Below are 12083 nucleotides of genomic sequence, written 5' to 3' on the forward strand. Positions count from 1 at the left end.
ATCAGAGTGACCGATGCATCCAGCTCTTGGTATAACAGTAAAGAGGAGCACGGAAACGGCTGTTTTTTCGTGTGAAATCACAGAGAACGTCGAGTATCGAGAACCGGTTAAGCCTCTCAAACATATAGCTAGAATTTCCTTATTTATTATTAGTAATCCAGGAGGACGACCATGGCTTCGGGAGGGGAGTAAGTAGAAACATTTTCACACCTATTAGAGTGTTGTTTTCTACACAATGGCTATCAGCGAATGTCATTTAAATGGCCAACGCCAGCTCAGAATACGTTAGTTTATTGAAGTTAGCTTGATTGCTAATACATTACTGAGTTTGCTAGCAGGAGAGCTAATGGGGTCAGGTAGTTCAGCCTCCGCACTATTTGTCCGTTGGTTGGATAACCTAATATATCAAATCCACTGACAGCTGGGTATTATTCGGATGGAGTATTGACAGTTGTTAATGTGTTGCCATCCACTCGTTTGTCGTTGGTCTGTTACTGGTGTTGAGTTAGCCAGCTGTGTGACAGCGACTTGACAAAGCGCAGTCATTGCTGTCGTGTTTGAATGCTAACGTTAGCTTAGCAACAGTGTCAAGGCCAAAACCATCCACCATCACACCGACAAGTTGGCCTAGCCACGGACTAATGGCCTGTTTGTTATAATTGGCTTGAAATTGTAAACGCAGTTATTAAACATCTAGTCACTAATTGCCCTTCAAGTTGGTAATGAGCTAACGGTTTCAATGTAGCTAACGTCAGTCATCCTAATGCTAACTTCATGGCGAGCTGTACACAGTGCACCAGCTAGCATGCTAACAGGGTTCGGCTATTCATTTTGAATGATCGACACATTACTTAGGCTCTTTTCCGCTATTAGCTAAACAGCGAAATAACACATTTCCACGTCATGCTCATGCTAAAGGTCACATTGGTGGTAAAAATATTAAAAGTCCCTATAGAGTTGTAACGTCAGCCCTTCTGTGGTGGAACCGAGCTGGCTAACAAAGTTTTTTCTAATTCTTTTGCTGTGTCATCTGGGCTCGCTTGGTCGCCAGTCAGTTAGCTAACAGGCTAGCAATAGCATGCTAACAATATGAAAGGAAAACTACAAAACCGGTCATGGATTTTGCTGGAATGTTGGGGCTTTTTGAAGCTAAACGTTAACTGCTGATTAGTTTTTTTTACTTTATTTTGAATTAACGTATAATCGAGTGTGTTATCCATGGGCAGCGTTCAAGTCAGGAGACATTGTAGCTAACGTTGATTAGCGAGTTGTGTAAAGGACCTGTTTACACGTACGGTTAGAGCTTTATGTATGCCTGGAGTAACTGTTACTTTTTTAGACAATAGGACACGTATGTAAAATGGTGTATGAGTTACCTAATGGCTCATAGTTTAAAAGCAGATTTGAATTTCTTATATTTAAGATATGTTAGTTTATATTTTTCGATCAATAGAGCTGAGGCTATTGTCTATTATAGCTGTTGGAAATGTATTCCTTTCTTCTCGTGTTAAGGTTATTTTTACTTATTTATTTTCTCCTGTGCTGTATTCGCTTTGATAACCTGCTGCTGTAACGCAACAATTTCCCAGTTTGGGATCAATAAAGTCCATCCATCTACATATCTATTCTGATTTCTAGATGGGTATATATTTATAAAAAAATACAGAGATAAGACATGACACCTTTGCACTAGATGTATTTCTTTTGACCTACAACCCGTTTTATCTGTTTCTCATTGTAGATCCAAAAATGATGATCTAGCCACTGCAATTCTGAAACAGAAGAACAGACCCAACAGACTGATTGTTGATGAATCCATCAATGAAGACAACAGCGTGGTCTCCCTCTCTCAGGTAGATCTTCACAAAGTTTTCTGCATGTACTTTGAAATCATCCCGATGAAAAATAATATCCAAAACATCTGATCTACTGATAAAGATACATGTTTTTAATTAAGGGTAAACAAAGTAATAACATGAAGATTTGCAATGTCTCTTAAGACCAAGATGGACGAGCTGCAGCTCTTCCGTGGAGACACAGTGCTGATGAAGGGAAAGAAGAGGAGGGAGACTGTCTGCATTGTGCTGTCTGATGATACCTGTTCAGATGAAAAGGTCCGCATGAACAGGGTGGTCCGCAACAATCTGAGGGTCCGACTGGGTGATGTCATCAGGTGGGAAAAGCACAACATCTAATTCTGTCTCTGTTAAAACAAGAAGGTGGTGTTAACTCTAATGTGTCTTTCAGCATTCAGCCATGTCCCGATGTGAAGTACGGAAAGAGGATCCACGTCCTCCCAATTGATGACACAGTAGAGGGAATTACTGGCAACCTGTTTGAGGTCTATCTAAAGCCATACTTTCTGGAGGCTTACAGGCCAATCCGCAAAGGTGAGTACACATTTCCATTGTCCGGGACTAAGATTGTAATCTGCCTGGCTGATCAAATCTTTGATATATCAAATATTTTAATAGTGTATACAATTCAAGTGCTGTAAAATGAAAATTATTTTCTTTTACCTTGTGAAGGTGATATTTTCCTGGTTAGAGGAGGCATGCGTGCTGTGGAGTTCAAGGTGGTAGAAACTGACCCCTCTCCATACTGCATTGTTGCTCCTGATACAGTCATCCACTGTGAGGGAGAGCCAATCAGGAGAGAGGTGCGTTATTGAGACACAGGCACACACACCAGAACACTAACCAGAAACAAACTGTATTAAAACATTCAACATCTTGTTTGTCAACACACAGGATGAGGAAGAGTCCCTGAACGAGGTGGGATATGATGACATTGGAGGAGTGAGGAAGCAGTTGGCTCAGATTAAAGAGATGGTCGAGCTGCCTCTGAGACACCCTGCACTGTTCAAGGCCATAGGGGTCAAGGTAAGGCACACTCTGTATGGAGGGACGAGCAAACTCATTTGGCATTTATTGTATCATTTAAAGTGAGTCTATGTAACTTTAAATACAAAAAGTTAAAATTCTTTAAAATAAATTCACCCATCTTCATTTTTAAACAAATGGGCTGATTTGCAATCATGCTTGTTTACAAATGACCAAACATTGCAAGAAATTGCTGTTAGGCAGCAAATGTGTAGGAGGCTGTTTTGTGTCTGCTATACAGTTTATTTGTTTCATCACAAGAGTATAGGCTATACCTCATTATATGTAGGCTTATGTTGTTTGCCACACTTTGTCATGTTTAACTTTCTGTTGGCACAATGACATCGTCATCAAGTCATGGCTGAGTCAATGTGTGAAGAAATTATTATTTTAAAGTTAAAAGCATTTGTAAGATAAGTACATTTTGACTAAAACATATTCTCTTGTTTCAGCCCCCACGTGGAATCCTGCTGTATGGACCTCCTGGAACTGGAAAGACCTTGATTGCGAGAGCCGTAGCCAATGAAACTGGAGCTTTCTTCTTCCTGATTAATGGTGTGAATTCTTATTTATATTCATCATTTTACACACATTCCTAGTAAGGGCCATTTTATGATTATTCAGAGTTGGTCTCTCTGACAGTGTTGCCTTGTAGTTGCTGTTCAGGTGTTTAATGGTATCATGTCATTGGTTGCTTGGATAGTAATTTAATGAAGTAATTTATATGCATCACTTTAGATCAGATTGTTTCCATGTATCTTTCCCGAATGTTCCAAGGATAAATAGCATAGCCTTATAAAAGCATACGTCTTTTCAGCTAGCAACAGGGGTGCCGCTTGCATGTTTTTAAGCCTGCCTCATCTCCTCGATGAAGAATTCAGTTAGGACAATCTGTTTGCTTGGTTAACACTCTATTTAACTTGTAGTTTTGCCATGCGTGTACTTTATTGAATTATGTCTCGGATAAACGAGAGTTTTTTATCTTTTACAAGAGTTATATATTGTTATTTTTCTCATTCTTTGAATATAGTGCATGTCATTGTTTGAATATAGCACATCCGTGAGGTTATGGTTCCCTCTGAAACAAAATGTTTGACTCTCCATTTTAGGTCCTGAGATCATGAGTAAGCTGGCAGGAGAGAGCGAGAGTAACCTGAGAAAGGCCTTCGAGGAGGCAGAGAAGAACGCTCCTGCCATCATCTTTATCGATGAGCTTGACGCAATCGCTCCTAAGAGAGAGAAGGTGAGCAGGAAAAGGGAAACACTAAGAGGATAGTCGAATGAAAGTACAGTGTCTGTTTTGAAATGCATTTAGAAGGGCTATCAGTTTACAGACCTTGGACAAGACGGTAATATCTGGATACAGTTTAAAAAGTGAATTGAATAACAACAATGTTTGTTTATTTGCAGACTCATGGAGAGGTGGAGAGGCGCATTGTTTCCCAGCTGCTCACTCTTATGGACGGCCTGAAACAGAGAGCTCATGTCATCGTCATGGCTGCTACCAACAGACCTAACAGCATCGACCCGGCTCTCAGGAGATTTGGTAAGTTGTCTGTGTTTAGTTACTGAAGTGGTAACTTGGAGCATCAAGTGCAAATGAATGCATAAAGTAGTCAAATGTTAAACAAACAAATCACACTCATTATCAAAGAAATGTTATATTCATTATACTGTGTTTGCCATTGTTTATTTTATGTTTGACCCATCAGTGTTTGTAGTCTACACCAGCATTAGAGATCAGTAAAGCATTGTTGATATGTTCGTGTTGAATAGCTTTGCATTGAATGTAGTGCTGTTTCCAAGTCTTGTGATCTACTGTTAAGTTGGAAGAGCTACAAAATCGTCTTAGGTTGACCAAAGTGTTATTCCAACCATCAGCATCACTTTAGCAGAGATTTATACTGAATGCATGTCACTATAGTAGACCCAAAATCTTGCATCTAAAGCTGCTCTGCTTGCATGGCTCACTAAAGCGTTGATATATCATTGATTTAAAACTGCTGTTTATTTTGTGGGCTCTGCAGTTCACTGTTTGGATTCTGCACATTAAAGGGGTTAGATGATGTTTTTTTTCCATCTTTGATAAAGGGTCTGAGTTAAATCTTGCTTATTCTTTAAATACAGGTGCTTTATAAATTTTAGGTTCTTGCATATGAAACTCATTGCCTCCAGATATAAGTTTCTTGCATGCGGTGTCCTTTAATTGTCTTGAGGCGTGTCTGGTATGCGTCTTACACTCCATCTGTTTCATGGGAACTAACACGTGTGTTTAAATCACAACACCTCCAGGGCGTTTCGATAGGGAAGTGGACATTGGCATCCCTGACGCTACTGGCAGACTGGAGATTCTCCAGATTCACACCAAGAACATGAAACTGGCTGACGATGTTGATTTGGAACAGGTCAGTGCACATTATTATTTTCCTGTAATCAGGTGACACAGCGTAAAACAGGGTAGCACTGTGTTACTTCAAAGTAAAACAACAAAGTTATTCACACGTCCTATTAAGTAGTAATAGTAACACCTAATGAAGGTGTATTGTGTGTGTTACTGGACAGGAACTTATTATTGTATTATCTGTGTATCTTTCTGTAGGTAGCCAATGAGACCCATGGACATGTGGGTGCAGATCTGGCTGCTCTCTGCTCTGAAGCTGCCCTGCAGGCCATCAGGAAGAAGATGGACCTCATCGACCTTGAGGATGAGACCATTGATGCTGAAGTCATGAACTCACTTGCTGTCACCATGGATGACTTCAAGGTAACGGCTATTTTGCGGTCTTTTTGTTTGTTGTTTTATAATGACTTTCTGAGCTGGTTACTAATGTGCTCAACGCTGTCCTGCAGTGGGCCCTGAGCCAGAGCAACCCATCTGCACTGAGGGAGACAGTTGTGGAGGTTCCCAACATCACCTGGGAGGACATCGGAGGTCTGGATGATGTCAAGAGGGAGCTGCAGGAGTTGGTGCAGGTATGAAGCTCATCCAGAAGTAACATCTTTATTTAAAAGGGTATTAGAATATGCTCTCACCTGATGTTTTTCCCCTCTACTTGAATCCAGTACCCAGTGGAGCACCCAGACAAGTTCCTCAAGTTTGGCATGACCCCATCCAAGGGTGTGCTGTTCTATGGTCCCCCTGGTTGTGGTAAGACTCTGCTGGCCAAAGCCATCGCCAACGAGTGCCAGGCAAACTTCATCTCCATCAAAGGACCTGAGCTGCTCACCATGTGGTTTGGAGAGTCTGAGGCCAACGTCAGAGAGATCTTTGACAAGGTAAGTTAATATTGTTAATTTAATCTGCAAAACGACATGCTTCAGTGTTTGCAGCTAATTCCACTGTACATACTTAATTTGTACACTGTTGTAAGACGTTGTGTCTGTTGTTTTTAGGCTCGTCAAGCTGCCCCCTGCGTTCTCTTCTTTGATGAGCTGGACTCCATAGCCAAGGCTCGTGGCGGTAACGTGGGAGATGGTGGCGGAGCAGCCGACCGTGTCATCAACCAGATCCTGACCGAGATGGACGGAATGTCAAGCAAGAAGAACGTCTTCATCATCGGAGCCACAAACAGACCAGACATCATCGACCCTGCCATCCTGAGACCCGGCCGTCTGGATCAGCTCATCTACATCCCCCTGCCCGACGAGAAGAGCAGGATGAGCATCCTCAAAGCCAACCTCCGCAAGAGCCCCATCAGCAAGGTGAACGCACTGCTGCTAACTTTCACCAACAGGCTAAGATGATAGTTTGTTTGCAGGACAGGCCTTTTGTGTCTTTTTAAATACTGTCTATAGAATTAAGATTTCTCTCTGTGCTGCCACGTCGCAACTTCAATGAACATATTATATAACACCCAGTCAATGTTAAATGTCAGGTTTACTTCATAAAGCTTTAAGAACCGCTATAGAGGCATGATGCAAGGAAGAAAAAGATTTATTCTGATCAATAAAATCAGAATTGTTCCATAAGAGAATCAAATTGTGCAAGTATCTAAACCTGTATGATAAAAAATAAATGTATATTGTGTGATTTGTTTGTGAAAAGGATGTGGACTTGGACTTCCTGGCAAAGATGACCAACGGCTTCTCCGGAGCCGATCTTACAGAGATCTGCCAGCGGGCGTGTAAGCTGGCGATCAGGGAGAGCATCGAGAACGAGATCCGCAGAGAGAGGGAGAGGCAGACCAACCCGTCAGCTATGGTCAGTGCTGCTTCTGTCCTCTTGTTCACCTCCTCATGTCACGGCACACTGCTTCAGTTGTGCAGCATGTAAAGAACACTCTCGTCTTGTTATTCCGCAGGAGGTGGAGGAGGATGATCCTGTTCCAGAGATCAGGAAGGACCACTTTGAGGAGGCAATGCGATTCGCTCGTCGCTCCGTCAGCGATAATGACATTCGCAAATATGAGATGTTTGCTCAGACACTGCAGCAGAGCCGTGGCTTTGGCAGCTTCAGGTACGTTGTACTGACTTGTTGTATAAGCGTTAGTAGCTCTGTAGTTATTCCTTGTGACGTGACATCATAAAAGTAGCATCGTTCTTTCTGCAGATTTCTTACTCCTCTTCTCTACTCCTGTATGGCTACTTACCTGAGCAGAGGCTTAGCAGCAGAGTTAAATTAGAGCTGTTTGGTCATCAGCTGCATGTTTAAAAATGATGATGTAATTTACTTTCCTCTTTGTGTTTCAGGTTTCCCTCCAGTGCTGCAGGCGGCAGCGGTCCCAGCCACGGCTCAGGAGGAACCGGCAGCGGTCCGGTGTTCAACGAAGAAGCGGATGATGACCTTTACGGATAAATACACACTGCCCCACGGTGGTCAGTACCGGGATCACACCTGTACAAATTCTCACCAGATTCCACATTTTTAGGACTTTGTGCTTCTTTCATGTGTTCCTTTTTTTTGTATGACTTCCCTCGGAGAAAGCATGTAGCCGCTTGGTTTGCCCTGGCTTTGATGTGGGTGGGGGTAAGGGGATGTTGGAACTGGAAGGTGAGTGACTGTTGCTGATTGGGGGGAGGGAGGGAGGGGGTGGGGGGCGTTGTTGAGTGGCCTCATTCTCAGTATATCACAACCAACATGAATGGCTTTAGTGACGGGATTCTATGCTAGACTATAAGAAAGAAAAGAAAAAAACATATTGCTAATGACTTCCTCTTTTTTTTTTTTTAAATAAACAGTAGCATATAATGTATTACAAATTTGTCAAGGTTATGTTGTTGAAAATAAAAACTCACGAAATGGAAGTGTTACTCAGCGTCTGTTTGAAACTTCTTTATTGCGGCAGAATTATTAAACATTCAGAACTTTACTTTCATACATCTTACTACTGTAAATACCCAGTTAAGTTAATTTAGAGCAAATTAATATGGTAAATTACACTTTTATTGTAAGCATGCATCGATGCATTGGGTGAACATCGTAATCGGCTGATATCGGCTGTGTTGACAGACATCGGCCCATCTGCAAATAAGGTGGCAAGCCGGCGCATGCCCCTTATCCAGACAAGGGCATCAATAATTACAGAAATGACAGTTATTGAAAAAAGCATCAGCAAAATAGTTTTAAAAATCGATGTTTTGTTCTGTTCATTATTTACTCTGTAAAGCGGCCTTGGGTCCCTGGAAAGGCTCTATAAGTCTAATTATAAAGGTTATACATATTTTTATTGCCCTGATTTTCTGAATCGCTACATCCCTACTTTATCGGGAGAAGTCTAGAGAGACTTTATAAGTAGTGTTGCAGACAGTGTTTTTTTCATGTCAAGGAGAGGGAGCATGCAAAAAACTTTGGTATTTTCACAATAGCTTTATTTTGCCTGACATTGAACAGGTCTTTAAAGGATAATTCTTTGTTTAGTTGGGTTGACTGAAAGTTTAATCTCTAATAGTAATGCTGCTGCGGTGACTCGGGGTAGATTTACCATTAAGAGTGTTTAATCGAAGGAAAGTGCTTTTTAAATGTGATCAAAGCTGCCAACAGTGAGCCAACAGGCAGTTCTGTCATTGACCACAGAGTGTCACTCTGGCAGTGAAAATTAAAAATCACCTTGTGTTTCCTTCACCTCAATTTCAATAAAGAGGTGACTGAGAAACGAGCAGTTTTCTTGACAAATTGAGTCACTCATATTTTTACAATAAAGTAATTTATTCAATAAAGAAAGTTAAATCAATTTTAATATCTAGATGTAGTTGAGACATTTCTTCATCTTAAGTGACCATCTATAAATCTATTGCATTCCTTGTGTGAACACTCAGTATGGATCGAGGAAGGGGAAATGAGGATGTTCTGCATCTCTCCACACTCTTTTGCCATTCCTCTGTAAAGAAGAGAAAAATAATTAAATAAAAATAAAATAAATTATTAAAAAATAATTAGATGTACATTTTTTTAATTATATATATATATGTATATATATATGTGTGTATATATGGCTTTGATTACACCATAAAGCTACATGAGTCAGGACGTTTGACTCAAATTCCTACAGTCTAACTCTCCAAGAAAGAATATCCCATGAGCATATGAGAGATGGATGGAGATCTAAAACAGGCTGATGTTTCAGCCATGTGGTGTCATCAGTGAGTCTAAATGTGGACTCTGCTGTATGTTCTCTATACAAGCAAAGGTCATTGGTATTATATGGGCTCTGCTTAGGAGGCGTTCTGTTTAAAATCTGTCGCAGGCTCGGTGACTCACCTCGACTGCTGGGACGATAAAGCGCTCGTTGCGGCTGAAGGATTCGATCAGCTTCATGTCGTCCTCTGACAGGCAGAAGTCAAACACATGCAGGTTCTGTTTGATTCTGGAGGGTGTCACGCTTTTAGGGATACACACGACCCCCCTCTGAACGTGCCACCTGCGGGAAGAACCTCATAAAGTTTAAGCAGCTGTCTAAGAGGTCAGAGTTTGGTTCTGATTCTTAGTTTGAAGTTGAGGAAGGTTTTGTATCTCACCTGAGTATGACCTGTGCAGCTGTCTTCTGGTATCTCTGTGCGATGGCTCCCAGTCGAGGATCCTGCAGCAGACTGGGTTCATCAGGAGAGGCCCAGGGTCTGTCCCCGCTGCCCAGAGGGCTGTAGGCCGTCACACACACCGCCACTGACCTGAGGAGGAGGTATAGACATTAAAAAAGAGACAATGGAGAGATGGTCGACTTCAAAGATGATACATTTTTGTAGCAATGAAACTGACCGACAGTGAGACAGGAGATCTGCCTGAGACAAATAAGGATGGCATTCCACCTGAGGCACAGAAATCACAAAATTAGACCCTCTTTGAGCCTGTTTCTGGCACATTACATGCATTTACTCTTGCTCATTGTACCTGGTTAACCACAGGTTTATGTCTGGCCATGCTGATGATGTCATCAGTCTGCCTGGCATTAAAGTTGGACAGTCCGATAGCTCTGACGAGACCTTTGTCCACCAGGCTCTCCATGGCTGCCCAGGTGTCTCTGTAGTGTGTGTCGGAGTAACAAATACTTCCATCTGGTCGTCGAGGCATCAGCTCCTTCCCCCGCCTGAAACATCCACACACTCATGTAATCCACACGATACACAACCACGAGAGAAAATGTCAGTTTACTGTGGAGCCGCTCACTGAAATGCCATGGGCCAGTGCATGAGGTACAGGTCCAGGTAGGAGAGACCCAGGTGGGCAAGACTGGTCCTGCACGCCTCCTCGACGTCCTCTGGGTCATGTTTGGTGTTCCACAGTTTGGATGTTATAAACACCTCCTCTCGATTCAGAGCCTGGAGGGAAAAGAATTATATCTATACAAATAAGTCACGCTTCAAATACCTCAAAATTAAAGGTAGTTTGAGGTACGTCAATTATCAGGGAATAGTTGTTATAAGACTCTTTTGTGGAGATGCAACAGCTCCACTCTAAAAGCAGCTTTGACCCCTGACCCCACAAGGTTTGACTCTCATGTTGGCAGACTTGTTGCTGACAAATCACAGTCAAATCCTAACTCAAGGTCCACTTATTCTGGAGCTTTTATCTATAAAAGTCTTCTTTTATAACTGATGTTTACTCAGCTGTCACGCAACTGTAAAATGCTCAGGATGAAGGAGTTTGAACCACTGAGCAGACTACATCTACTGATTAAAAAACGGGTGATGGAGTTGAAAGAACCAGAAAAAGGAAATTCGGTGGATCTGAAGTTGAGATGTTTTGTCATCTGTTGTCTCTGAGCTCCAGAAAAAACTCAAAATCTGTTTAATTCAGGCTGAACCAGTTTCTCACCTTCCCAGGCCCGACCCTGTCAGCCAGAGCCTCCCCCACCTCCTTCTCATTGCTGTACGCAGCAGCACAGTCGACGTGTCTGTACCCACAGTCCAAAGCTGCCAGCACTGCCTGCTTCACCTGACAACACATGGTTCAGACACGACCTTTATATTTAGCATTTGACAATTTCCACACATGTTGGTCTAAACAAAGAAAGCCTTTTTCGGGGTTTATAATTCTACCTGTCCTGGAGCGCTCTTCCATGTGCCCAGTCCGACCACGGGCATCCTCTGCCCGGTGGAGAGAGTCACGAAGGAGCTCATGATTCAGCTCTAAGGCCCTGATGGAGGAAGCAACAGTGACAGAGGAGTGTGTGAGGTGTTCACATGTAGACTCCTATAGGAGCGGACGCAGTCATCGTGACTAAGTCCCAATGCTCAGTTAATGATTCACACTCGCATCTGAATTCATTAACTCCTGCACTACAGCAGAGGCTGTGTGTCCTCTTAACAAAGCAGTGGCCATTATAAATGCTGCAAAAAGTTAGCTGTCAAAAACAAGGGGAAGAGGAATAAAATGGAGAAAAAATTACTTTAAATGAGGAACAAGAAGATTGTTCTGTCTTCAGTAAAAGATTTCTGTGCTGTGGTAACATCGGCAATAAATCAGGGAACTCCACTTGGTCAGTCAGGAAAAAAAATAAGCATATATTTAAGTTATTTAGTTAAGTTCCCTTATTTAAGGAAACTTCAGCCTGCATGCAAACCAAAAAACAAGTAGTTTGGTGACCTGCTTCCTGCTTTTGCTTTTGTCACTTCTTCGCCCTCCGAGCTCAAAGTGTTTCAGCAGAACTTTAAACCCTCTGTGAACCCGGCCTAATGCCAGAAATAGCTGATACAGGTATATTGTGTTAGTCACAGTGTTGCGCTGCAGCACAACTCACAGCTTTTCCATGCTTCATTAATTCTCTG

The 12083-nt window shown here is 42.2% G+C and overlaps 2 protein-coding genes across 2 annotated transcripts; one reads left to right on the top strand and one right to left on the bottom strand.

Moving 5' to 3' along the window:
- Nucleotides 1-53: 53 nt before the first annotated feature.
- Nucleotides 54-8132, top strand: vcp (valosin containing protein). The gene is made up of 17 exons (XM_069682670.1): nt 54-188; nt 1742-1853; nt 2001-2173; nt 2248-2390; nt 2529-2659; nt 2751-2882; nt 3335-3437; nt 3992-4125; nt 4293-4428; nt 5175-5287; nt 5482-5646; nt 5733-5855; nt 5946-6158; nt 6276-6584; nt 6928-7083; nt 7184-7338; nt 7572-8132. Exons 1-17 carry the CDS (start codon nt 172-174, stop codon nt 7675-7677), a joined length of 2421 nt encoding a protein of 806 aa, XP_069538771.1. The 5' UTR covers nt 54-171; the 3' UTR covers nt 7678-8132.
- Nucleotides 8133-9133: 1001 nt separating this feature from the next.
- akr1a1a (aldo-keto reductase family 1, member A1a (aldehyde reductase)) lies at nt 9134-11435 on the bottom strand. Its single transcript, XM_069682994.1, has 8 exons — nt 11355-11435; nt 11131-11250; nt 10483-10634; nt 10207-10402; nt 10075-10124; nt 9837-9986; nt 9580-9739; nt 9134-9199 (listed from the first exon to the last, which is right to left on the bottom strand). Exons 1-8 carry the CDS (start codon nt 11433-11435, stop codon nt 9134-9136), a joined length of 975 nt encoding a protein of 324 aa, XP_069539095.1.
- Between the last annotated feature and the right edge of the window lie 648 nt (nt 11436-12083).

Source organism: Semicossyphus pulcher, unplaced genomic scaffold (genome assembly GCF_022749685.1).
Source record: "Semicossyphus pulcher isolate SPU_LCO1_2020_fin unplaced genomic scaffold, fSemPul1.0.p SCAF_6, whole genome shotgun sequence".
Taxonomy (NCBI): Eukaryota; Metazoa; Chordata; class Actinopteri; order Labriformes; family Labridae; genus Semicossyphus; species Semicossyphus pulcher.

Bases quoted from the DNA above. Each gene is read 5' to 3' on its own strand.
- vcp (XM_069682670.1), top strand. The intron at 3,438-3,991 runs GTGTGAATTCTT...TCTCCATTTTAG, and splicing joins TTTCTTCTTCCTGATTAATG to GTCCTGAGATCATGAGTAAG. The intron at 5,647-5,732 runs GTAACGGCTATT...GCTGTCCTGCAG, and splicing joins TCACCATGGATGACTTCAAG to TGGGCCCTGAGCCAGAGCAA.
- akr1a1a (XM_069682994.1), bottom strand. From the start codon at position 11,435: ATGAGCTCCTTCGTGACTCTCTCCACCGGGCAGAGGATGCCCGTGGTC. The intron at 10,125-10,206 runs GTACAATGAGCA...TCTGTGCCTCAG, and splicing joins ATAAACCTGTGGTTAACCAG to GTGGAATGCCATCCTTATTT. The intron at 9,740-9,836 runs GTGAGATACAAA...TTCTTCCCGCAG, and splicing joins GCTGCACAGGTCATACTCAG to GTGGCACGTTCAGAGGGGGG.